Source organism: Dromiciops gliroides, chromosome 2 (genome assembly GCF_019393635.1).
Source record: "Dromiciops gliroides isolate mDroGli1 chromosome 2, mDroGli1.pri, whole genome shotgun sequence".
In the NCBI taxonomy this organism is placed as follows: domain Eukaryota; kingdom Metazoa; phylum Chordata; class Mammalia; order Microbiotheria; family Microbiotheriidae; genus Dromiciops; species Dromiciops gliroides.
This window is the reverse complement of record NC_057862.1, coordinates 143,201,972-143,228,856: the sequence shown is the minus strand read 5'-3', so window position 1 is coordinate 143,228,856 and position 26,885 is coordinate 143,201,972. Positions and strand designations below refer to the sequence as shown.

The window sequence follows — 26,885 nt, the reverse complement described above, 5'->3', positions numbered from 1 at the left end:
TGTGTGACCCGAGGCAAGTCACTTACCCCTGTTTGCCTCAGTTTTCGCATCTGAAAAATGAGCTGGAGAAGGAAATGGCAAACCACTCTAGTACCTTTGCCAAGAAAACCCCAAATGGGATGACAAAGAGTCGAATATCACTAAAACATCTGAACAAAAAATACAAGTTATTGGCTAAAAATTCTGGCTTCAGTATTTTCTCATTTAAATACTTATTTCCCAAATGAGGTATCCCAGTGCTATCTGGGGGTCATGTGTAAGAGTTAAAACTACCCAATGTTTCTTTAATTTTGTGATGCTGTCCTAAGAAATGTGTCCAAATGTATGTACCAGAGCTATAATTGTTGGTCAAATGCTCCATTATAAAGGAGTAAAATGATTGCGCATTAGGGGATCCATCTTTGGAGTATTGCTTGTAGTTCAACATCTCATGCTATGAAGCCAAGTTTCATCCTATGGTGTGTGCTACCTCTTTTTCAGTAGCAGTATTTGGGCCCATGGCTCCCTAAGGTTGCCATTCTGTCCCCACCTAGGGACAACCATAATTTGAATTTTTAAAATTCATGTTAGATTAGGATTAGGCCTTCAGTCTTTGCTGGCTTCTGATCCTATTCAGACTCATAATCTTCCATATCTTTTTTGTCTTTTACTCTAGAAAAAAACTATGAAGTACATAAAGTCTGTCTTCCTTGCTCTCCCATACACTGGTACCCAAGCATCCATTTTACTCCCATTTTGTTCTCTGACTGCCCAGAATCACCTACTACAGCAGGCATCCAGGCTTGCCCTGCACCTTATACTCCAGAATTATTCCTTTTCTTTTCCTTTTTCCCATCAAAATTCTCATTTATTTAGTTCTAGAACCTTCTAATTGTTTGGAGGGAAGTATCTGATTAAACCAATTAACCTTAAATTATAAATTCCTTAAAGGTGCATAACTTTCCTGTGGAGTCTTTACATTTTGACCTAAAAGAATAAATCTCTGTGAATAGGAATAGATTGACTGTTGGATTTGGTCTGGGATCAAATCCCAACTCTGCCATTTTCTACCTGTATGACCTCAAGCATGTAATTTGACCTTACTGGTCTTCATTTCCCTCATCTGTAAAATTAGATTATACAAGCCGACCTCCATGATCCCTTCTAGGTCTAAATCCATGCTTTGCTAATGGTAAGACAATCAGGAATATTTTAGGCAGGGCAGTTTACCTTCCTAACACCTCCTCAAATTTCATGAGTTACCGAAGATTGGCCCTCATGGCAGTAGCTACCATATTCTACCCTACTGATGCCCATCCTCGGTTCCCATTTAAGAATTTGAGAATTCTCCTATGGAATGTCTGTCTCTTTAAAGGGTGGAGGAGAGGGGAGCTGTATCTCTAATCATGACACTAAAGACACAAAATTTAAATCCTTTAATTTTTCTATCATTTAGTGAATTAAGGATTGATGACTTAAAAAAATGACAACCTACAATCCTAAATAAGAGTTAGCATGTATGCCCCTAGCAAGTCAAATCAGAGATTAATCTCAGAAGAGATACACAGATGGCACAGACTATGATAGGTGTGACAAGAACCATATTTTTGGAACACAAAGAATAGGAAACATCCTAAGAAATTTAAGTTTGCTATAAATATTATGAAAGATGTGATATTTTATTAATTTATCACCATCAAATTATTTCTCACAACTGAATTAAGACCATAGGATCACAGATTTGCATCTGGGAGGGACTTAAAATGCCATCGAGTCTAACACCCTCATTTAACAGCTAAGGAAACTGAGGCACAGAGCAGTTAAGTGATTTGCCCCAGAGTCACATAGTTAATAAATGTCTGAGGTGGGATTTGAACTCCAATCATGTCGTCTGATCCCAAGTCTAGTGCTCTCCCCAATACACTGCCCTGCCACACAAGAAACTTACTCATATATAATCACTATCGCCTTTTAATTTTTAAAAATTTCTCTTTTATTAATTCACATATAGTGGCATTAAAGATAACCAAAACAGAATTAGGCTTCTCCTTCATAGTCATTTCCTATTAAATGTATATGAATGGGGTAGAGGAGGGTGGGAGAGGAATGGGATTTTGGTTTAAGAAAAAGAAATTAAGAAAGTGCATCATGTACAGTGATTGCTGAGGTCATTTCGAACTAAAATAGAACATGTCCACTAAAACCTTCATGAGCATCACTGAGTCAGACCACTCAGGCAGCTGTTCCAGATCAACTTTGTCCTGTTTAACTGGGTAGAAATTAATAATTCCAAAGCACTTAAGATCTAAACTAATTTTAGGTTTGCAGAAAATACTCTATCACAAGGGAACAGAACTTTTCAGTTAGCGAAAAAGAAATAGCCAGAACACCCTTTGTACTGATTGGGGATATTCCATAAGTCCTTCCTCAGGACTGGACTGAACAAGATTCTTTGCAGATCTGAGTAATGAAAACTCAAGAACAGACAAGGGGATTGCTTACAGAGTCAGGTTAAAATGGCAACCTTAAAGTCTCAGTCGATGATACCAAATTAGGGCCCTCCTGCCACAACTGGGCACTATCTCACTAGTTTCTGCGTGGAGGTGGCCAAAATTTGGAGTGTGCCAAATTTGAGTGGGTGGAGATTAAAGATTGTGGAATGACACAGAGGTTTGTTTTTATTTTTCATTTTTGATTGATCCTCTTTTAGAAGTAAAACAGAATCAATTTACCTAGGTTTAATGAATTCTAAAAAGGCTTGAAAAATCATGAAGGATGATTATTCAGAGACCAAAAGTAATTATCAGTGGCTAGAAACATGACTTTCTGGCCAATAACAACCCATACTTCAGGGTGTTATAAGCTTTAAGGTAGTTTGGGTGGATTCTATTATTAAATAATCACAAGATTCTAGTGTTCCTGTCATTAAAAAAAAAGATACCAAATGAATGTGAAGAAATATTTTCTGGGTTCCTTCTCCCTGGGCCCAATAGGAAAAGGTTCCAGAAGTGACAGAAGCCCTGCCTAGTCTAACTGGAGCACCCCCATTGGCTAGTAGGAGTAGGATGAAACATGACCACCTTTAATGTGGGGTTGAAAAACGGAATGCCAGGAAGTTAAAAGGACTTAGGGGAAAATGTCCTTTGGCCTTCCACTGCGTGACAGGATTCTGAAGTGGCAGCTTGTGTGCAGAGTAGTCTCAGCGAGTCCAGTCAGAGTAAAAAAAGCTGCCTAACCAGAGCACCAACATCAGTAGCATCTTTGAGTATGATGATGAAAGAGCGAGTATGGCTCTGCCAGAAAGGCGGGTCTCTTCATGATGTTTCCCAGAGCACTTTTCTCTCTGATACATGGGCCAACTTGCAGAGAAAACTCAGTCCTGTGTTCAATAAACATTGATCAAAAACCTACTGTGCGCCCAGGGCTATAGGAAGCCCTTCATTCCAAGAGGATTCAGAGGTCCCTTTCCATCCACTCCAGAATTGCTTGAGATTTTGGTTTGTTTTTCACAGTGGCCCCCTTAAAAAAGTAGTGTGAGTAGCAAATGTAAGGAGAACTATGGTTTAGTTGTAGCAACAATAATAAGCACTTATTAAGTGCTTACTATGTGCCAGGTACTGTGCTAGGTGCAGCGGGGATACAAAGGAAGGCAAAAATATGGTTGCTACCCTCAAGGAACTCACATTCTAACTGTTAACATCTACATAGACCTGACTCCACATCCACATCTAGAGAAAATTTCTTTCATTAAAGTAAATACTATCGTGAAATGGGTGCCTTTCTCTCTACCTGCTCCCACAAAGATTGATCTAGTTTCAGTACAGGGAGAGAGATAGAGAGAGTACATGGGCAACCCGAGAAGGAGATAAATAAAGGTTCTGAATCAGTCTGACTGTAGGACACACTTAAGGCCACCCAGAATCATCCCAGCTTCATCAGAAGACTTAAAGCCACCTCAGAGCAGAGTGGGCCTGCAGAGATTCCCTGGTCTGGACCTACCTCCTTATTCCTGGAACAGAATAAGAGTGAGGTTCTATTGACCAGAACCTTTGCTACTTTACATTTTGTCCTTTTCCAGATACTGTATAGATATACGTGTTAATAAGCTATATGTAGGGGAAAGGGCCAAGTTTCACAAGAGTTTTCCATTTTCTCATTCACTACCTAATGCAGTACCCAAATTGATGAAATTTATAATATAGAACGAAGGTAATGATGGGAAGGGGCATTACATGCACCCTACCTCTGCTGCGCCTTACTATCCTCCCATTAAATGCTGAGGAAAAGAAAATCCATACTTCTTTCCCTTTTTTCCTCTCATTAGTTTAAAAGTTAACACAAGAAAGTCTCATTTTTCTATAACATTTCGACCAATCTTTTGATTCATGAACTGAGCTTTGAGTAAAATAAAATAGCCACCACAGTTTTTTGGCTGAATCAACATAGCATACAAAATATCTGGTAAGTACTAAAAATTTTGGTAGAAAATCTGGATTCCTTGAAACTGTACCCAGTGTCATTCATGCAGATATTTGGCTGAATATTTAAGTTTTCATTTATGTGTTTGGCATGGTCTTAGGTAGTGAAAGAGTTTTGCAGTGTCTTGATCTCTTATCTGGTTTCTGTTGCTCAATATTCCTACTTCTATCACCTCCTCATTAGTAATAGTCCTATTACATGAGTCTTAGAGTTAAATCCCATCATGTTTTTACATTGTGATAGATACTACTATTAAAAAAAAGTCAATCACATATTTAATCTTTCCCAATTGCCTATAGTAAAAAGGCTCTACCTCAAGGTGACGCTGGGCCCCATATTGTTTCTCTTCTCACCTTGACTTTTTTCTGGCTTGTAGTACCAAACTACAAACTACTCTGCTTCAAACCTAAGCTATGGTCTGGACAAAACCAAAGAGCACACTGTTCCAGAGTCTAATAGGAGAGTCACTGATAGTAGGATGGACATTGAGGGGCTATCTGAAGAATTAGATGAATTATTCTATCTGTTCTTTTCCTCTAATCTGAGTAGAAGACTGGCAGGGCCATCATTCATTGCAGTATGTAACAGTGTGGCACGGTCACTAGTTTTCTGCTTCTAACAAGATTGCCACTGGCTTTCTCTAGGTCTTGGGTTTTTTTTTTTTTTATGGAAACTTTAGTGTGTGCTTGAGATGTTCAAAAAGACATTATAGCGCAAGCCCTCTCCGGTGCTCACATTCAGTAAGGTTGCCCTTCCTTGAGGTCTCCCGTTGGCACTTCTGTTCTATTTGATAGCACTGTCTGCTCATTCCAGAGTGCATTCAATCTCTTTAGTAGCTTCAAACACCCCTCTCTTGTAGGAGTTTAGCATTTTGGTGCTGATCACATCGGCACCTGGACTTTTATTATTTTTCATTCCTTTGACGGTTTCCCTCAGTTCTTCTGTTTTGATTGGCTTCCTCTTTCATCTCAAGTGTTTGTTCTGAAATGGTGCTATCTATTCATTCAATAGAGTAGAACCATTGAGTCACCTGTGGAAGGGCTCATTCCCCCCTTTCTCTGGCTTGGCTTCACCAGTGGGTAGTCTATCATTTTTGCCTTTGATCAGTCAATTGTTGAGGCTCCTCTTCAGGTTATCACTTTAGTGGTAGAATAAAGGCATGGGGTATCTTGATTTTCATTTTTATAAGCCTCTTCTGTATCTTCTCACTTTTTTATTGAGATACAGTAGTTTCTATCATTTCTGGCATTTTTGTAGGGAGCCTTTATTTCTGATCATTTCAAATAATGGATGGTAGCTCACCTCATTTTCATCTTGCTGATTCTTCACAGGAAAATATTTATTGGCTACTCCTAGAGCATGATTCAAGGGTCAGAATATCACATAAGAATAAAGCCTTGAGGATTTTATTGCTGGATTGGCCAGCATTTCTTCCTATGACCTTATATTTTCTATTTCATTTAAAAATTACTGAGGTTTTTTTTTTCCTGTAAAGCCCTGGGAAAATATTTTAGTATTACTTCAAGAGACAACATAGCATAGGAGACAGAAGGCCAGCCTCAGAGTCAGAAAGACAAGGGTTAAAGTCCTGCCTCTGACCCATACTGGCCCTGTAACTCTGAGTAAGTCACTTCACCACAGGTTCCTTATGTGTCTAAAGCTCTGTTAAAGACAAGTCGTCAAACTTCATCTGTCAAAGGAGTTCTCATACCAAGAGTTTCCCACACCAATGAAATCACAGTCCAAACTACTCCCCTAACATTTTTAACTTAAGGGAATATATTTATGTGAATGATAATGTTATATTCAAAAAGACCTAACGCTATTTATTATAATATCTTTGGGTACTTTTGTTAGATATATCATTTCAGTGGCATGGGTATTCTCTGCCATAGTACAGATTGCATTCGCCTCCAGAACTTTTCATTCTTGCCTGCTTTTTTCTACAGATCTTCAACAGTTGATTCACCTGATCTATTAGAGGACTTTCTTTGGTTTGTAAAATATTTCATGGATAATAGTGTAATACTTGAGCTGAACATCTGTTATCTCTCATGCTCATTATGTGCCTGGGCCACCTTCTTGTCTAATCACACATGTCCTTTTCAACAGTTTTCAAGTGCAAGTCGATGGCAGTGTGGCACAGTCTACTTATGCCCACCATGCCCCTTTCAGCTACAATTTTGAATTTTCTGATAATGTAGTATTCCATGGTTCATAGTCATAAAGCATCCTGGGGAGAACAAAGACAGTAGAGTTTTTTCTTCTTTTTTTTTTTCTTGGCAATTAGCCACCAAAGTGAGCTTGGAATCATTGAAAACTGGATACAGTTTGCAAATGCAATCCAGTCCATTTTCTTTTAATTCACTTTTTAGCCTAGATCACAAATCACTTTGGCTGCCTTTCCAAAACATAGATATAGATCAACTTGGTGGGTTCCCAATCCAATTTTATGTAACAAATCTGGGTATTGGGTGTTTTTCATTTTGTTGTTGTTCTTCTTTCAATGTGAATAGTTAGATAAAAACTCTTTTGAATACCTCTGAATCTCATGACTTGTTCTGTCTCAGTGCTGTTAGCACAATGTCATCTGTGAATAGAAGTATTTGGAAAATTTCACTTCCAACTGGTATTCCCTTTTCTATTTCTCTGTGCATGGGTTCCCCCATGACTCTGGTGAACATATTTTGTGAGCATATCTCCCTATTTTATGCCTCACTTAACACTGAGACTGAGCAGATCATCAAGTCATCATTTCTATGACCCTGCCTATCGCAGAGTCATAATCTGATCTTAATATTTACATATGGAAACATCTTGCTTCAAGAGACCATCTATAAGGGGCAGCTAGGTGGTGCAGTGGATAAAGCACTGGCCCTGGATTCAGGAGTACCTGAGTTCAAATCTCACCTCAGACACTTACTAGCTGTGTGACCCTGGGCAACTCTCTTAACCCCAATTGCCTTAAACATCCATGGCCATCTCCAGTCACCCTGATGTATATCTTGCCACTGGACCCAGATGGCTCTGGAGGAGAGAGTGAGGTTGGTATCCTTGCACAGCCTTGCCTCACATAAATCTAATTCACTACAAAGTCATGACATCACCCTGATGTCACGGTCCTCTTGGAGAAAGAAGAAACAACAGCTACTTTTACCAATTTAATCTTAAATTCTATTTCCATGTCCTCACAAAGCTCATCCAATGTTGAAAGCTGTAAATTCCAAATGAGTTGGTTGGTGGCACTCTTTTCTTTGCTGGGACAAGATTACTGGAGAAATGCCATTGGATTTCATGTCTATTTGCATTTCATTTGTAAAGGCTCTCAGGATGATTTGACTGAATTGAATTTGATACCAAGTTCTTTACAGGCTTATTTTTTTCCCTCAACAGTTTTTCACTCGTTTGTGAGCTGATAGTGCCATCAATCTTCTGTCAGTCTCCTCTGTAATATTTAGAAGATGAGTTTATGCTCTAAAAAAGTTGGTTGCTGTCTGTGGTTTTCTACTGGGCAAGGTGATCATGTGGCAAGGGCAGCTTATGAGCTCTTTTGGCTTTCTTGTTCATTTTAGCTAATGAATGATGACAAAGTCAATATCCTTAGTTTTGTCCATTTCCATTTTAACTGAGCCAATGATTTGTTTAAACACATCTGACTGGAGCTACTATGACTACATGTCATGTTTTCTCACAGTTTTTCTTTCTTTTAATTTGGTATTATTGATTTTGACCTTTATTCTCACTAGTCAATGACCCAACTGCCCACAGACAACTGACTCTGAAATGATTTCTAAGTCAGTAAGCAGTCATTTCCTATATGTTAAGACATCATCAATTCCTTGTTGTTGTTTTTAAAATTGTTTTATGTTTTCCACATTCAATAGGTTCTACCTTTCTTCTTGAAAGTATTAATGAGATATTGAGGTTTTTGAATAGTCTATAAAGCTTTGACTCCTTTTATTTCTTTATCTGTTAAACAAAACAGATTTTGTTTTAGTCAGTAACACAACTAGAGAATACATGAACCACAATGGATATCTTTAATAGTTTGTTTAAGGGTTTCATTATGGGTTTTTGTTTTGTTTTTGTTTTTGCGGGGCAGTGAGGGTTAAGTGACTTCCCCAGGGTCACACAGCTAGTAAGTGTCAAGTGTCTAAGGCTGGATTTGAACTCAGGTCCTCCTGAATCCAGGGTAGGTGTTTTTTCCACTGTGCCACCTAGCTGCCCCTTTCATTATGTTTTTTGTTGTTGTTTTTTTGGTTTTGTTTTGGTTTTGTTTGTTTGTTTTTAGTGAGCCAATTGGGGTTAAGTGACTTGCCCAGGGTCACACAGCTAGTAAGTGTTAAGTGTCTGAGGCTGGATTTGAACTCAGGTACTCCTGACTCCAGGGCCGGTGCTCTATCCACTGTGCCACCTAGCTGCCCTTTCATTATGTTTTAATGGCTAAGTTCTGTAAAGTGAATTCGTCATTTTATCCAAGTTAAAATAAAACTATTGATTCTACCACCATCAAATAAAAAATTAAGACAAATTTAAGTGATTCCTAAAAACTATAAATGCATCTTAAAAGGCTATATATAGTTTTCATTATGCTCCTCTTTGTCTTTCTTTCTTTTGAAATCACTCATTCTCAAGGTAGATGTTGACTTTTTTTAGAGGCTCTTGTCAAAATCATTCATAGAAATAAATAACATAGCAAAATAAAACAGCACAGGCAATTTCTATCATATTCCAGTTTAATGGAGTATTCAGTGCCATTCATTGGAAGAGATATAGTTGGTGGTTTGTGAGACAGTGGACTTGCCTCCTAAACTGTTTCCCTTCATCAGAAAGAATCTCAGGGCTGTAAACAATCTGAGGACTAAGGAAAAAAATGAGAAATTGGGGTTGTCAAGTATAAGTAAAAGTACTTTTTAATTTGCTACATCATAGTAATTTATATACATCCCTACCTCAACACACACACACTCCAAGTAAGCCTAGAACAGTTAAGCAAAGCCAAACAACAGAACTACAACCTCTTAAAGAGTATTCAGGGGGAAGCTAGGTGGCACAGTGGATAGAGCACAGGCCCTGGATTCAGGAGGACCTGAGTTCGAATCCAACCTCAGACACTTGACACTTACTAGCTGTGTGACCCTGGGCAAGTCACTTAACCCCAATTGTCTCACCAAAATAAAATGTTTTAAAAAAAGAGTATTCAGCATTCTGCACCCATAGTCACCCATGTGTCCAAGAAAAGAAAAGAGATACACAGAAATATTTCTTTATGTATTATTGTTCTAATATAAATAGGTCCAAGATAGGGACTTGAAAAAGTGAAGGCAGTTCAGTATATACCTTTTCCAGGATTTTGACACCCAAAGACCCTTCCAGCTCTGTTGGAATACTAGGCTGGAAGGACCACCTGACCTATGTGACATTTTTTTATATTGTGTCATGCAAATCAGAGCTTTTCACAGGTTGCTGTGAGGCCTAATTAATTAAAAACTGCAAAATGCTTGGTGATTCATTAGTGTAAAGCATTGTTGAAGGGCCTTGTAAATTATCCTCCATGACAAGAATAAGTAGACAATATAAAAAGTATGTAAATAGAATGGAAGACATCATTAGTGAGGAAGATCAGGTATTACGAATACTGGGAGAAGCTCACAGCTTTTCCCTTTACTATTGCTCTGCTATAGGAAATGTCCTTTGTTTGGCAACCTGAGTTCTTTAAACTGTAAGTTGCTTCAGAATAAGGGAATAAGTTTTCTATCAAGCATGAGGAAACATACAGTATGTGTTAATTAGGGATAGCCATGTTGGTTTTTTCCAGAAAAAAAATCTTGTCCAGCCTAGGTGGTATAGAGGGGCCCCAAATGGCTGGAAGCCAAAACTGCTTTTGCCACTTAATACACCGCCCTGGGATATCACACAGCAGAGGTCCTCTGATCAGAAGGAGTCACAGAAACTTGCAGAATTCACTTTGGGACCTTCGCATCCTGTCATGGCAGAATTAGTGCAGCACCTTTCTACCTCAGCAAGTCCAGAGGCAATGATTTCTACAACTCTAACTAAATTAACCTGGTTGCACCAGTGATTTGCAGCTGCCCTGGAAATAACTTGGTAGCGATTTCAGTGGGAAAAATACCCCCAAACTGTGATGACCATTAAGTGTGTTTCTTCAAATTTGTCATTTTATTATGTCAGATTGGAAACAATGTGGGTTACTCCTAGACTTCTTGTATTTGCCAAGTAACTCATCTCAGAGGACTTTAACCTTTTTTTCATTCCCTCCTCTGCTGAGAGGTCAAATTCCATTATGCAAATAACATTACAGTTAAAATAGCTGTATATTAAAAAATATTTCCAAGTCCCAGACTGTCATTTAATTTGAGCAAAAATCTATACAGAAATTCAGTTTTTTAAAATGTGAACAGGTCAGTATATTTTGTTGTAATGGGAAAAGTTCCTATGTTAGAATTCACTGAATCAAAAAAATTGAGATTGGAAGAGACAGCAGGGACCATCTACTCCAATCTGTTCCTGAAAAATCAATCCCCTCTATAATATACCCAACAACTGGCCATCCAGCCTTTGCTGAAAGACCTCAGGAGAAACAGAACTATATTCCAAGGCATCCTATTCAACTTTGGGATAACTAGAGATTTTTTTCCCCTTACCCAAAGTCTAAATTTTTTACACTTCTGCTACTTGGGACTCTCTGGAACCAAGCAGAGAACATCTAAGCCCTTTTCCGCAAAATAGCTTTTCAATTACATGGAGATAGGGATCAAGTTTCCTCTGAGTTTTCTCTTCTTCAGGCTGACCATCCCAGTTACTTCAACCAATCTTTACATAGTATGAACTTAAGGTCAGTCCCCATCTTGGTTGTCTTCTTTTTATGGTGCCCAGAATGGCACACAATACTCCAGAGGTTTTCTGGCTAGAGTGCAATATAGTGATGCTTGCTTTTTATTCCTAAATAGTGTATCCTAAAACTGCTATAACTATCTTGGCTGCTTTCTTCTTGACTCATGTTAAGTTTTCAGTCTTATTTTGACTAAGCACTATCTAAATATTCTACCCCCATCTTAAGCTTCTTTAACTGTTTTTTTTTTAATTGAATATCTTTGTTTGGGGATATTGGTTGCTGAAAATTCAAAAATTCATTTAATGGCATTTTGAGTCTTTGGGAGGAAAGTGTCAGGTAAATCCATAAAATAAATACATATGACTGCAAAAGATCAAATATCCTTTTAAAATTTCATCTCACTTACTTTGGCCCAATGTTCTAAGTCTATCAATATTTTAAAAATCATTACTCTGGCATCCAATGTATTAGCTATCCATGGTAGATTTAAGTCATCTGCAAATTTGATTTTCATTTCATCTACAGTATGGTTAGTCAAGTTATAAGTTTAAAAAAATGTTAAACAACACATTTCCAAGAACAGATCCCTAGAGTACGCCATTGGAGACTTCAAAGCATCAGTGACTACTATTTGGGTCTGGCCATTCAATCACTTCAAATCCATTTAATGCTATTATCATCTAGCCTATACATATCTATCCATTTTTTCCACAATAAGAGCATGAAAGACTTTATCCAATGTTTTGCTGAAATCTCATTGAAATACTGCTAAAACATTTCCCAATCTCCCAGTTTAGTAACTCTGCCACAAAAGGAAATGAGGTTAATCTGGTATGACCTGTTCTTGATGAAGCCATTAACCATTCCTTAAATATTGTTTTAGAATTTTGCCAGGAATCAAAGTCAAGTTCACTTGCCTGTACTTTGCAGGGTCCATTGGTTCCCTTAAAAAAATCAGAAAAACATTTGCCCTTTTCCAGTCCTGTAATGTGTCCCATTTGCTGTAGGCTTTCAAAGATCACTGACAATGGCTCAGAAATTGACTCTACCACATTTTTCAGTACCCAAATATGTAGTTCACCTGAGCCAGATGACATAAACTTATTAAGGGCAGATCTAGGTTCCCCTTTAACTATGCCCTTGCTAATCTTTGGTCTGGATTTCCTTTTTTTCTTGCCTTTCTCAGTTCATAGATCATTCTCCTCAGCAGAGAAAACATAACAGTTGAGTACCTCTGCCTTCTCTGTAACATTGGTTATCATGGTCACACCCACCTCGAGAAGCAGCTTTTTGTCTGCTTTGACCTTCCTCTTTTCCCCAGGTTAGCAAAAATATCCCCCTTGTGTTTATACTTATCTTTCCTTGCCAGCCTTAGTTTATTCTAAGCATTAGTACTCCCAGATCTCTTCTGATGGACCTACAGCATGCTTTCACATTAGTCTTCCATTGTTTGCCCTTGTTTCCATCTTCCATCTAAGACTGACAAATTTAAGGATATTGGTGAGTTTCAAGTGCATCCTCATCTATCTCTGAACAATTCCATTTTTCATTTTCTCTAGAATTGTTTCTCTTCGTTGTCTTCAAAGTTTCTTTCTTGAGAGCTTCCCATCCCTTCTGGATTGACTTTCTCTGTTGAATTTTGGTCTACTTGAAATTTAGTCTATATATCCTTTTGTTTTGGTTTTGGTTTTTGCCCAGCTAATGAGGGTTAAGTGACTTGCCCAGGGTCACACAACTAGGAAGTGTCAAGTGTCTGAAGCCAGATTTGAACTCAGGTCCTCCTGAATCCAGGGCCGGTGTTTTATCCACTGCACTACCTAGCTGTCCCCTCTATTACAAATTCTAAGATGAATAAGTGAAACAATTCTAGGAGAAGGAATTTGTGGAGTATTGGACTTTCTAGTCAGGCAGATCTGGATTCAAATCCTCCCTCAATGCTTCAGTTTCTTTATCAGTGGCCTTTAAGATCTTTTCAATCTATATCTCTATGATCCTGTGATTCCTCTTTGCTTTTTTCTTTAACAAAATTTCTCTGCCTTTGTCTCTGTCTCTGTCTCTCATTTCTTCCCTCCCTCCCTCCCTCTCTCTCTCTCTCTCACTCACACACACACACACACACACACACACACACACACACACTAAACTGAACCATGATTTATTTATTAGGGAAATCTAAAGAGGGACAGTGTTACAGGATGGACGGAGTAGTGGATTTGGAGTCAGAAACCTCCAGGGTTAAAATCCTACCTCATAGATATTATACCTATGTAACTCCAGGTACTTAACCATTTTTGAACTTGTTTCATCCTCTGTAATATGGGGATAATAATAGCACCCACCAGAATGTGTGCAAAGGGCTTCACAAATTCTATAGCATTGCACAAATGTCAGCTGTGATTCTTATAAATAAATTTGGTCTGCCTTTCCAAATATAACACAACTTTACAATGTGGCCATTTTATGGACCAAGGAATTCACATTTAATAAACACAGGAGGAAGCAGACATTTTTGTCACAGACCTGATTTTTGCCACAAGTCAGAGAAGAACTGCCATGTGTCAGAAGCATCCCCCAAGTTAAAGCCAAAAACCTTAAAGTGAAGATTAACAAGGTTTTAAATTAACCTTGACTCTATTAGACCTAGCTCATATTTCATGGTCTGGAAAGGGATGTAGGGAAGCAGTGTTATAATGTTTTCCTATTTCCTGACATGTCACTCAGTAGCTCTGTCAAAGAGCATTTAAAGTATTTTAGAAATAATCAAAAGAGATGTGCTTCCATGAAAGACAGTTGCGAGGTGCTTCTGTGAAGGAAAAAAAAGGTCTTCAAAGGTTTGGGGTTTGGAATTTTTTTTTTAACCATAAGTTTAAAATGAGTACAGTTAACTGAATTTAGTTCAATTTCTTTCTTTATAAGAATAGCGACAAAATTCTCTCACTGTTTAACTTGACTTCTTGATCAAAAGAAAAGAAAAGAAATTGTGACCTCCAAACAATATAAATCAAAATCAGGAAGCAACATAGGTTTCATAGTAATAGATCATTCAATCCATATGGTCTTTTATCCATATCTTGTGCCTTATAGTAAGATTCATTACCTTTAACTCTCACATTTTTTCCTCCTCCTTTCCCCTCTTCCCTTTCACAATCATTTTCAGAAAGTTAAGTGTGTGAATGTCCTTTTTAAAATCTTGGTTGTTATAAGAGAAACAATACTCTTAAATAATTAGTTTTCCTTGTCAGTGAATCATCTTGTTTTGCATCCACTAAAGCCTAAGAACATTCAATCTTGTCACTTTATCTTATCTGATCATCAAAATTATGTGAAGGAAAATGTATAGATTTAGTGCATGGTAACAATGTAGTTGTTTATGCAGGTTTATTTATCCTGGTTGCATCTTGTATTTGGACTATTCTTTTGATCTTATTGACATTCTGGGAGTTAAAATTATTGTTAGAGGTGTCATTGGACTTTATGTTGCCTTGAAACCTTTCAGGCTGTAAATAAATATCATCTGAATAAGGGGTTTCAGACAGGAACTGTGGTCTCCTTCATTGTTTTTTATTCTCTGAGTTCTCAGGAGAACAAATTCTTGTTTCCACAAGAGATAAACTCAAAATATGTCATTTTAGGATAGTAATGTTCCCAAAATATTTTTGAATCAGGTAAAGACTCAGTCCTTTTAGATTTAAAGTATATATTTAGGGAGGGGCAGGTAGGTGGTGCAATGGATAAAGCACTGGCCCTGGATTCAGAAGGATCTGAGTTCAAATCCGGCCTCAGACACTTGACACTTACTAGCTGTGTGACTCTGGGCAAGTCACTTAACCCTCATTGCCTTGCAAATATATATATATATTTGGATCTGAAATGCTTAAGCCAAAAACAGACCACTAGATAAAAGGCAATCATTGGGATATTTCATCCACACAACATCAGCATCTAGCTCGTTGGTACACCTGGTGCCTTGTAGATTGAATATTTGGCTATTTGGCTAAATTTTCACTTTGGTCACTAGTTTTGTTGTTTTTAAAATCAGATTGAGCCAGGAGCATGATGTATTGGAGTGAAGGAAGTGAAGTCAGAAGGAAGAAAGGGAAGAAGGAGGGAGGGAAAGAGGGAGGAAGGAAGGAAACATGCATTTATTAGGTTCTTGCTATGTACCAGGCACTGAGGTAAGTATTTTTTTTATAAATAGTATCTCATTTGGTCCTCACAACAAACCTGGGAGGCAGGTGCTATTATGGTTCCCACTTTAGAGTTGAAGAAACTGGGGCAGAGAGAAGGTAAGTGACTTGCCTGGGGTCAAACAGCTAGTAATGTCTGAAGCAGGGTTTGAATTCGATTCTTCCTGTCTGCAAGCCCTGGAGCTCTATCCACTGTACCACCTTGCTGAACATGGATTCAAATCCCAGATCCGGTATTTTTTAGTTTTGTGACTGTGGCAAGTCATTTAACTTCTGAGACCTAGCTTCTCCATATATAAAATACGGACAATAAATGTGGAGCTGGACATGTCTTTAGATACCATCTTTTCCAACTCCTTCATTTTAGAGAGTGAGAAGCTGAGGCTCAAAGAGGGCTAATAACTTTTCCAGGGTTATATGGGTCTTACATGGCTCAAGGCTGGGTCTTCTGACTCTACATCTGGCATAATTTTCACTTCACCACATCTGTGGGATCTATGTCCTAAGTATGAGTCCATCCAATGTTCTGCAAACCTTACAATGCCATATAAATGTTAGCTCTTATTGTTATTATTTGTAATAGCCATGAATAGTAATAGCTAGTATTTATATAATACCTACTATGTGCCAGCCATGGGCAGCTAGGTGGCACAGTGGAAAGAATTCTAGGCCTGGAATGATTCATTTTCTTGAGTTTGAATCTAACTTCAGACACTTATTGGCTGTGTGACCCTGGGCAAGTCACTTAACCCTCTTTGCCTCAGTTTCCTCATCTACAAAACAAGCTAGAGAAGGAAATGGCAAAACATTCCAGTATCTCTGCCAAGAAAGTCCCAAATGGCATCATGGAAAGTCAGACATGACTGAAAAATGACTGAACAACAAATATGCCAGACTGTTAAACTCTACAAATATTATCTTATTTGGTCTTCAACAACCTTGGGAGCTAGATGTTGTTATTATTCCCATTTTTACAGATGAGGAAACTGAGGCAAAAAGAGGTTAACTGACTTACCCAGGGTCATATAACTAGGATATGTCTGAGTTTATATTAGACTGTAAGTCTTCCTGACTCCAGGCCCAGTGCTCTATCCACTTTACCACCTAGCTGCCTCAATTATAGCATTGTTTAATATTATATACTAATATAATACTATTTTCTTCCTCATGGATATAGCCTATCATTGACAAACAATGAGCTAGTAATGGAATTCTTCTGACTTGAAATATATCAACCTCAGAAAGTGTCATTAAAGTTGAGAATATAAGATACATTTTTCCTTTATTCATAGGCTACATAATACCGTTAGTACAAATCAACATGGACAGTAATTGATATTACAGTAGAACTCATCAGGGGTTGCTACAGACATGTAAAATATATTTCTTTTTCTTTTTTTTTCTTCCTTTTTTGCTTTGTAAAGTTTAGTTCTAATATAGTAACAAGGAACTGTCCTTACTGGCTTCTTGATAGATATTGAAAACTCCAGACTATAGTATTTCTAATTTATGCATGAATCATAAGAAGAGAATGTCCATTTGACTTAAATTGCCCAGTGAAATGGCGACTTGACCTTTGACTATTATAAAAAATAATATTAAAAAAGACATTTCTGGCTTATCTATGTAATTATTTCATGATGAGCAAACATCTGTTTGGGATAGTTTAGGTATTCACCTATTTAGACTATGTGACCTTTCGAGGTCCCTTCCAGCTCTGTGATTTACTTCCATCTACACTCCCCCCTCTTGTAAAGGTTGTGCCAATTGATTGGGGTCATCTTGAAAGATGCCAAGGTGTTGTAAATCAAATCACCTTTGTATTCTGCTTTACAAAACCCTTGTTCCATAGGACATTCACACAAGCAGCCTGAACAAAGGGGAAATTGGACTTTTTGTGTCCCTTATAGTAATAGTCACCTTTACAACAAATCTAATTATGCAAATAGCTTCTGAATACTAAACTCAATTCCTAAACTGTCTCACTAAACAAACAATTCAACTTCTTTCAATTTAATTTTATATATATATATATTTGGTGAGGCAATTGGGGTTAAGTGACTTGCCCATGGTCACACAGCCAGTAAGTGTTAAGTGTCTGAGACTGGATTTGAACTCAGGTCCTCCTGACTCCAGGGCCGGTGCTCTATCCACTATAAAATTTTAAAATGTATTCTCCATGGCAAAATGTTGTGTGTTGTGCCAATATCTCGAGACTGAGAGGTACCATGGCTCATGGAGAGAGTGAACAGGGCTTGGGAGCAGACCTGTGATCTCTGGCACATATCCCCTGTGAGACTACAGACTAGTTACTTACCCTCTCGATGCCCCAGGCAACCTTCTAAGAAGATAAATTACCATAGTAGTTGTTTTTATCATTGATGTTTCATTTTCTGTTTATGGCCAGCATTTCACTAAGAGTTTTAAGAATTGTTTTAAAATTTTGCAATGCAGAAAAGCCCAACTCTTAAGAGTTAATTTATTGTACATCAAGTGGTTTCTTAAATACACAAATGGAAGCATTACTTTCAAACAGGGTAATTACAACTATGTACAATATGTTTCTCCATTAGCAAGTAATTAATTTATTGCATTGTGCAATAATTCATAATTATACATGCTAATCCTGCTACATTGCAGAAGCTGGTGATAAAATTTCTTGCATACTTGCCTAAATTTCATTAGAGTCATAATTTTCAAGCTATAAAGAAGTTTGCCAATTAATTCAAAAATATTGATCAGTATCAAATGTAAGGAAAAACAAGCTATTTCTGAACACTTATGAAACCTTGGTCTTGTCTACATAAAGGGTATTAATTTTGGAAAATTCATTCTTTTCTAGAGCTTGTCATTGAGCTACATAGATAGCAAAAGTCCATTGCTAGGTTTTAAGACTACAGAGTGGAAGATTTGATGCAATTTCTTTCCGTCTTTCATATGGGGGGGTGGGGTGGGGAGGATAGTTCTTGGATCAAGAAAGAAGTTTTATGTTTTGCAAAAACTATGAACTTACAAAGTTGTACAGGATCTGGAATGTTTGATCAAAACACCAACACAGCATCATTGTTTTAGTTTTCACATGAATCTTACTTCAGTGCAGTGTCACACATAAATAATATAAACTGGCTTCTGGGAGTAGCAAATAGACTTCTGATCAGACAGTGTCAACTTAGATGAATGTCATTCTGTAAGCTGTAGCTTAAATGTGAACATTAAAACCACTATTGACATATAGCACAACTGACTGAAATGTCAATAGTCATAAAAAGCATATTGCAAATCACAGAATAATTGATTAGTTTACTTGAATAAATGCCAACATTTTTTCCTTACAAAAGAAAAATATTTTTTTTCTTTTTGTCCTTGAAGTAGAGAGCTGAGACTTAAATTTTCTGAGACAGATCTATTACTTTATGGTTCTTAATTACAAGTAAGAAAAATGAGGGAAAGCATCTACAAATGTCCACCTTTTTCCATTATTTGAAATAGTGTTTTTAAGATGGAACATTTATTAAATGAATCACAAACATCTTTGTCAATAAAGATGCTTTCACAGAACCTGAAATAGGTCAAATGATTTTTTAAATGAACCATTTCCAGAAGTGTTCCTTGTATATTTTAAGTCCCTGGTAATAAAAACAAACAAACAAAAACCCCAACATCCATCTCTATTTTGCTTCTTCTTCCATGGTATGGTAGGGTAAATAAAATTGTACTTGGAATCAAGAGATACTGATACTAGTCCTAGATGTATATAAATATGGGTAAACCACTTAAAGACTTTGAGCCTGTTTCCTCATCTTTAGAATGAGAATACTAATATGTGTATTACCACCTCCCCAAACTACCTTACCTTCATCTTTTATATGGTCTGCATACACTTATATATGAATATACATATATAAATGCTGTCTCCCCATTAGAATGTAAGCTCCTTGAAACAATGATTTCAACTTTTTTCTTTATATCCCTGGCACTTAAAATAGTTCCTGGAACTTTGTTAGTGCTTGAGAAATGCTTGTTGATTGATTGATCAAAGTGCTTTGTAAATCTTAAAAGCACAATATAGTTCAATACTTTTGAGAGGCATGTGAACAATTCTTCCACCATGTAGATCTCACATTTCTGTGCCTTAACTGTGAATAAGATAGGAATAGAAATGCATCACCTTGTGGCCAAACACTGGATGATGAGTCTCTCCAGACTAGCTAAACTGGCTCTCAGACTACAAAACCTGTCTGTTGCCAGGTCTATACTTCAAGCTAGTTTATCAGTGTGAGAGCTTCTAGAATATACTTTAAGAACCCAGGTTCACTTTTATGCTACAATTAGCCTTTAAAGTAGGACTTTGATGGAAGAAAGCACTATATAACTGTGGGCTAGTAATTTTAATTTGGAAACAGTATGGCACAGTAGATAGAAATCTTATCTCAGAGCCAGGAAAACCTGGGTTTAAGGCTTGCTTCTGACATATGCTCACTATACGACCCTGGGAAAATCCCTTAAGCTCTCAATGTACTAGGCAACTCTTTAAGACTATATAAATTGTTGAGATGCTAAGTTATTTTGGTAGAGGAAGTTCCTCACCAAAAGCTTCCTACACTAATCAAATCATAGAACTGATAAGAAACATAAATTAATTTAAAGTGTAGTTTTACTTCAAAGCTATACAACTGGCTTTAAATCCTTAAAAAATAACACTGGGAAGGTGAGCTGCAAAGAAATTTCTTTCCTAAAGAGCCAGTTCCCCTTCCCTGCCCCGCACTTATTCATTCAACATTAATTTATTTTTTTTATTTTTTTTTTTTTAGTGAGGCAATTGGGGTTAAGTGACTTGCCCAGGGTCACACAGCTAGTAAGTGTTAAGTGTGTGAGGCCGGATTTGAACTCAGGTACTCCTGACTCCAGGGCCGGTACTCTATCCACTGCACCACCTAGCTGCCCCTATTTTTTTATTTTTAATTTATTTTTAATTTAATTTAATTTTTTTTAGTGAAGCAATTGGGGTTAAGTGACTTGCCCAAGGTCACACAGCTAGTAAGTGTTAAGGGTCTGAGGCCGGATTTGAACTCAGGTACTCCTGATTCCAGGGCCGGTGCTCTATCCACTGTGCCACCTAGCTGCCCCCCATTCAACATTAATTTATGGAGTCTATATTACATGCGTAGCATTTTACCAGGTCCCACTGGGGGATGTAAAAGTAGTAGAAGCTGTTGTCCAAGTTCTGGAAGTGCTTATACCCCAGCAAGGAGAATAAGGCATAAACAAATGAAAGGACAACCACATAGCACCATGACAAGTCTGTGCTGAAATGGACAACCTATACTCCAGAGAAGAGAGAAAGAAGAATTAGAAAGTAATTAAGTAGGATGGGATTAATCAGAGAAGGCTTCTCCAAGGAGGTAAATGTTCATCTAGACTTGATGACAGGCATAGGCACAGATCAGGAGAGACAAAAGAGGATAACCTAAGAAGGAGGAAATGAAAAATAATGGCAACTAACAATTAAGCATTTAAAAAATCAAGCATTTACTATTGGCTACTATCTATTCTCTACCAAAGGGCTTCATTTTCTCCTTTCTGCTAATGGGTATTTCATAAAGACAAGCAGAGGGATACTCTCTGGACTTAGTTAAGTTTCTCTTTTTTTGCTGGTCTGGTATGTATAGAAGTAGCCAGGTATCTGCTCCTTGGATGATGGGATAAGCCATCATCTTTTTTTTTTTTACACGTTTAGTTCCTTTATGAAGGTAGCTCCTTTCTGCCTTTATATGAACTTTGCCCCTTTTCCTCATTGTGATGGTTACAAAATGAAAACTTCTCTTTGTTTCCTAATACATGTATGAAAGACAATTCACAATGTCCCTGCCCTAAGGGTTTGATTGACTGGGAAATTTCATGTGTCCAATCAAATCTTTCACTATTAATGTCCCATTAAACAAATGGCTACACTAATGACTTTTAGTTGCAAGTCACCCAAGAAGAATAGCACGATAGTGTATAAACTGATTTACTGAGCTAACGTTGCCCTCATTTATGGAGTTTTAAACTATCTCAGTAAATTGACTTCTATGGAATTCCATCTTCATACTTATACAAAGAGGGGCAGCCAGGTGTAATATATTCAACTTTGGAATCATTAAGTCTTGGGTTTGAGTGTGGCCAAAAACTTAATATCAGTGTAGCCATGAGGAAGTCTCTTCACCTCACAAGGCCCTAGGCAATTCTCCAAGTCCAAGTTACAGAAGAGTTGTTTCTATTCATCAATGCATAGGAGTTTCTATATTGCGCAGTTCTCTACACTGATGAAATCACAGGTCAAGGTTAAAAAGAACTCTACCCCCCCCCCAAAAAAAATGTGTCCTAATGGTTATGTCCTATTACCACAGAAACACAATGATTCTGTGTGACCTGTATTTCTGTGGTTATCTTATGTTTTAAAAAAGTTACAAGTGCGATAAGCCTAATCAATATGTTTACCTCCTAACCACAGATTTTGGGAGGAAGGACAAAGTTGTGTAACCCTTCCTTATATGTATGTTAGGGGTAAATTGGGGGAGGGAGGGAATTGTAATTCTTGAAAGGTTGGGGATCATTCATTAATATCAGTCATGCAAAATGTGACCTACAGACTTCATTACCACAGATAACGGCTCATGCTGTGTTCTAAGGTTACAAAGTGTTTTGACATCCATTTTCAGTCAGAACTGGGTAGGGCAGATATATTATCCCCATTTACAGATAGATGAGGTATCTGAGACTCAATGAGTATGAGTAAATTGCCTAGTAGTTGGTAAGCCAAGCTGGGACTGAGCCCAGGTCTTCTGCCTTAAGTTTTATGCTCTTTCCACTATTAATAGGGTATATGGAAAGTTCCAGTTAGTCAGTGGAAAGAACAGCAGAATTGGGTGTCAAAAGATCTTGATTTGAGTCCCTGCTCTGGCAGAAATAAGCTATAAGACTTGACTTAGTCTCTTACCCTCTCTGGGTCTCAGTTTCCTCATCTGAAAACTGGGTGGGGGAGGCTCTAATTGCTTCCAGCTTGAAAATGTTAGAATGTGATGATCTATTTTTGCTCTTCTCAATATTTACCATGTAAAACCCAAGAGCCCATACCCTCTATGGTTGATAGAAATCATAGATGTCACTCCAGGTACAATTCTCCTTTTATGAGATGTTGATTCATTGTAACTCAGTGGAAACAGTCCCACTTCCAGAATGTAAATATGTTTCTCATTAGCTCCTAGGTTTTCTATGAAATTCCTTTTTGGCCTGGTTTTATGTAGTATAGGAGAGATGAGGTGTCTTGACTATAGGTCACTGAGAATGTCCCAACTACTAAAGGTGTTGTAAGTGCATCAACAAAACAATGGCAAAAGACAGCTTAGTCTGGCTGACTGGGACCACATTGACCTTTCACTGATCCCTTTCTTGTAGAGCTAAGAAATAAATTAATTGATTTAACAAGCTTCCATACCAGTACTGGATAGAGAAAATCAGGGTCAGAGAAAGATCCACAGTCAGAGCCAAAGATTTCCTCCTTTAAAACAGATCAGCAAAACTAGAAATCACCCTTGCATTATAAGCTAGGGTCAGGCTATGGACTCATTTGTTGTTCCAACAATCTGCCATTCTTGCCAAGAGCACTACATTACTCAATCTGGTACACCATGGACTCAGCTTCTCTATGGTATAAAATTAAAACTACTCTTAGAAAGACAAGTATTATTTCTTCTGTTAACCTCTGAGATGGGAAAGGAAGATGGATGTCAATATCCTCCAATACAGGCTGCTCTGGCCCCTGCAGAAAAAGCCAAGCTTTTCTCAAAGGCATGTTGGAGCTGTTTAGGTGATTTAAAAAAAATCATACATCTCTTTGCTAAATCATAGATCCAAATGCAAAACCTAGGATACAGGGACATCATGTGGAGCTATGACTTTCTCTGGGGGACTCTAGATTACATTTGTTCAGAGCTATTATTTGAGCTTCCTTCTTTTTCTGAGAGAACTAGCACAAATTTGGGGTGTAATCTGATTTAAAACAAATACTCCCAGTCCCCTTAATTACTGTAATTAAAAAGTAAAGTAAGTAAAAAAAAAGTAGTATTGTTTGTCTTCTTTAGAGATGTATGGGAAAACAACTACACAAGAGTTGTTTAAGAAAAATTAATTTGTTATATTTTGGTAAGTCAAGGAAAATTTTCAGTGGGTTACATGCTTTATTTGTTTCAACATTCATCAGAAATGGAATGAAATGCTTGTGCTTATATACCTATTGCTAATGTTAGTCAGTCTCTTTGGGGCCTTTTGTTTCCACAGAAGATTGCTCATTTCCTAGCCTTGTACAGTTTTTTGAGTAGCCTTAATTTTTATCATCCACAATTTTGTGAGTATATTTTATTAAAATGAAGTTTAACATGGATTAACAGATGATACCTTTAACTGAAGCATATATTTACAAATCTTATCAACACAACCTCCCCCTAAAATACCTGGAAATATTTTGCCTATTAGATATTAGAAGAGAAGGCAATAATTTTTTAAAGGGCAAGTTTAGACATATTATCTTGGAAAAGAGTGAGTGAACCTTAAATATTTCAAGTAAACAGTGTAGGGCATGTAATTTTAAAATTATGTCTGATTCTGCCTCTCATAGTTACAACTGCCTGGCATTTTATATGTCATTCTACATTGCCAATTTCATTTCAAACCAACTGTAAATAAGTACAGATAAGTATTATTAGCTTCCTTGGGGTCAGATGTCTGACAGCCAGACTTGAACTAATGGATTATATCACTTTTCAGTTCATGGTCTGCTATTATTTACAATGCCACTGTAAGTATTTTAACATAACATTTCTCTACTTTAATCCAAAGTCTGTTATTTTTAAAAATGCTGAATTCTGGATGCTATACATCTGAGTTGTTGAGCATTGAATCAAGGGGCATTGAAAAATACCACCAGGGACAGAGTCCTTGATATTCCTCCTCCTACTGCTTCCTTCCCCTACTGCCCCAGGGGAAAGAAAATTATATCTGGGAACCTGCTACAAGAAAAGACTGGAGTTTCCTTCCCTCCCTCCCCTTTTTTCCATCAGAAGAACCAGAGAAATCAAGGGAGAAGTGATGTGTGGTGGTGTCAGTGTGATAGAGTGACGTTGCTTCATTTTGTGATGAGGTTGCATCATGGTGATGTGGTGTAAGTTAATTTCATAATTGTAAATAATACAGGGAATATGGTTGATTAGTTTGACATTCTTGTCCACTTCGTTATGGCTGTCCAGCTGAATTAACATGGGTATGTCTTTGTGTCACACTTTTATAATTTCCTTTTCTTATTTTCAGGATTTCATTTTCAAAGAAATATCTAAATAGTATTAACTTAGTAGAAATGACTGTCTAAAATGCCATGATTTTGTATAAGATGTAGTGAGCTTATATGCTTTTCTGGCTTGTGTACCAGGTAAAAAAAACTCTAAAGACTTAACTGATGCAGAATGGGTGTGAGTAGAAGCTATATATCCTTGCTTTCTATAATGCTGATTGTATGCATCTGTTAGAAATTATAGCATGAATCATGCAAAATTATATTTCTGTTATACAGTAAAACTGTAAGTGTTCTCTGTTTAATTACAATGAAGGCAAGTAAATATTTTCTGGAAAACTTGTATTTGAAGTTGGAAATAGAAATATAGGACAAACAGAAAACAATTGGAAATTGCTTAGAGGCTCAGCAGCAGGTACTTAGATCTGTTTTCTGTGATTTGAAAAAAAGTTCTGTTCAATTACATATATACTTGCTAAAATTGAAAGGACATACTCCTGTTTTTAACATTCATTGTAGGGAAAGGCATCTGAAGAATAATTAATTACATGCGAGTTCCCCATAAAGCTAAGCAGAAACAACTTACAAGATTTAGGGTTTATTTTGTTTTTCAAATTTTGGTTTCAAATTAACAATATTTCATAAAGGCGAGATTAATTTTTGTTGTTGTTGCTGTTGTTCCCAAAGGGAAAAACAACTAAGTAACATTTTAAAATTTTGAAAATGGTATTTGAATTCCTCTTGGGGTTAGAACATTGGTCAAGGATATTAGGAGTAGCCAGTTGTCTGCAAACTTGGTTATGTAAAATGACTCGGGATCATCATCTCCTTCTGGAGGGATGTCTGTTAAAGTCTGCGGTTCTCACCCCCGCCAAGGTCTGTGGTGGGTGTGAGAAAGTCCGGAGAGTTACAGTTCTCTGCTACTGTGTAAAACAAATAGCACATTCCCTCTGCTAATAATATTCCTTTTCGTTCGCTTAGGATCCAGCAGTCTACTTGCCTTTCCTCCCCTCCCCCCCCCCCAACCAAGCTGAGAAAATCAGTCTCTTTTGACCACTAGCGCCTAGAATCCCATCGAAAAAAAATGGGGCAGGGGTGGGGGACCCCGGGGATACAGCAAGGAGTTTAACAAAAGACTAGACAGGTTCCAGAGTCCAAACTGGGGGGAGGGGGGAGGGGGTGGTGGTTGCATTTAGGACTTCCCAGAGGGTGCGGGAAGATAGCTATCTTCAGCAGGGCAGGACATTTCTAACCACGGGGTGGGAAAGTTGGAGTGGATGACCAGAATGGTTTTTGCAGCCTGTGTGTGTACATTACCTGCAAAATATATTTCTGCAACAGGTGCGGGACACCGGGGGTCGGGGAATGGTTTGAGAAGAGAAGAGGAAGGAAAAGTTGGCTTGGGGGGGGGGAATTAAAAGCAAGGAGAGGGGGCGGGGGCACACTGGCCTGGGGCGTGGGGGGTGGGGGGTGCTCCCTGCCTGGTCTGGAGGGCTGGGCTGTAGGGGGAGCCCGGCGGCGCTCACCTGGCTCGGGAGGGCGGGGCGGGGCAGCCCGGAGCGAAAGGGGCGCGGTGTAAACAGAGCGGCGGCCGTGATGTCAGCCGGTCACATGGAACCTCATATGGTTGGGGATGGCTCTCGGCGGCGGGCGGGCAGCTGCGGTAGCTGCTGCTGGAGCTCGGGCGGCGGCGGCCTCGGCGGCAGTAGCAGCCTAAGAGGCGGCGGCGGCGGCGGCGGCAGTAGCAGTAGCAGTAGCGGCAGCGGAGGCAGCAGCAGCAGCAGAGGGGCTCCGGCTTCGGACCATCCGCTCTCTCTGCGCTCTGTGCACCTCGGCTTAAATGATGTATTTTGTGATTGCAGCGATGAAAGGTGAGCCGAGAGCCCGAGCCGAGGAGGGGGAAGGGGAGCTACGGGGAGGAGGAGGGGTGGGGGCAGAGGTGGGGGGTGAGGGGGGAGGAGCGGGAGTACTGATTTTGCTTGTCTTTCCCAAGGGGTGGGGGTGGGGGTTGTGGGGAAAGGGGGCCGGGCAAACCAGGGCTTTGGGTAACTGCGCTGGG

General features: G+C 38.3%; 1 protein-coding gene across 6 annotated transcripts in view; it reads left to right on the top strand.

Annotated features, from left to right (window-relative positions):
- Positions 1-26,885, top strand: part of RORA (RAR related orphan receptor A) — an 890,206-nt gene that overhangs the window by 752,629 nt on the left and 110,692 nt on the right. Inside the window, exon 1 of one of the 6 annotated variants that reach the window (XM_043989397.1) lies at positions 24,577-24,700. The exons of 3 other annotated variants lie outside the window; for them this stretch is intronic. In XM_043989397.1, coding sequence (XP_043845332.1) covers positions 24,688-24,700 — 13 coding nt within the window. In that variant the 5' untranslated portion in view covers positions 24,577-24,687. Of the gene's footprint in view, positions 1-24,576; positions 24,701-24,729; positions 24,800-26,483; positions 26,698-26,885 lie in introns of those variants that run through there. 2 more of the 6 variants (XM_043989398.1, XM_043989396.1) reach the window with 2 other exon arrangements.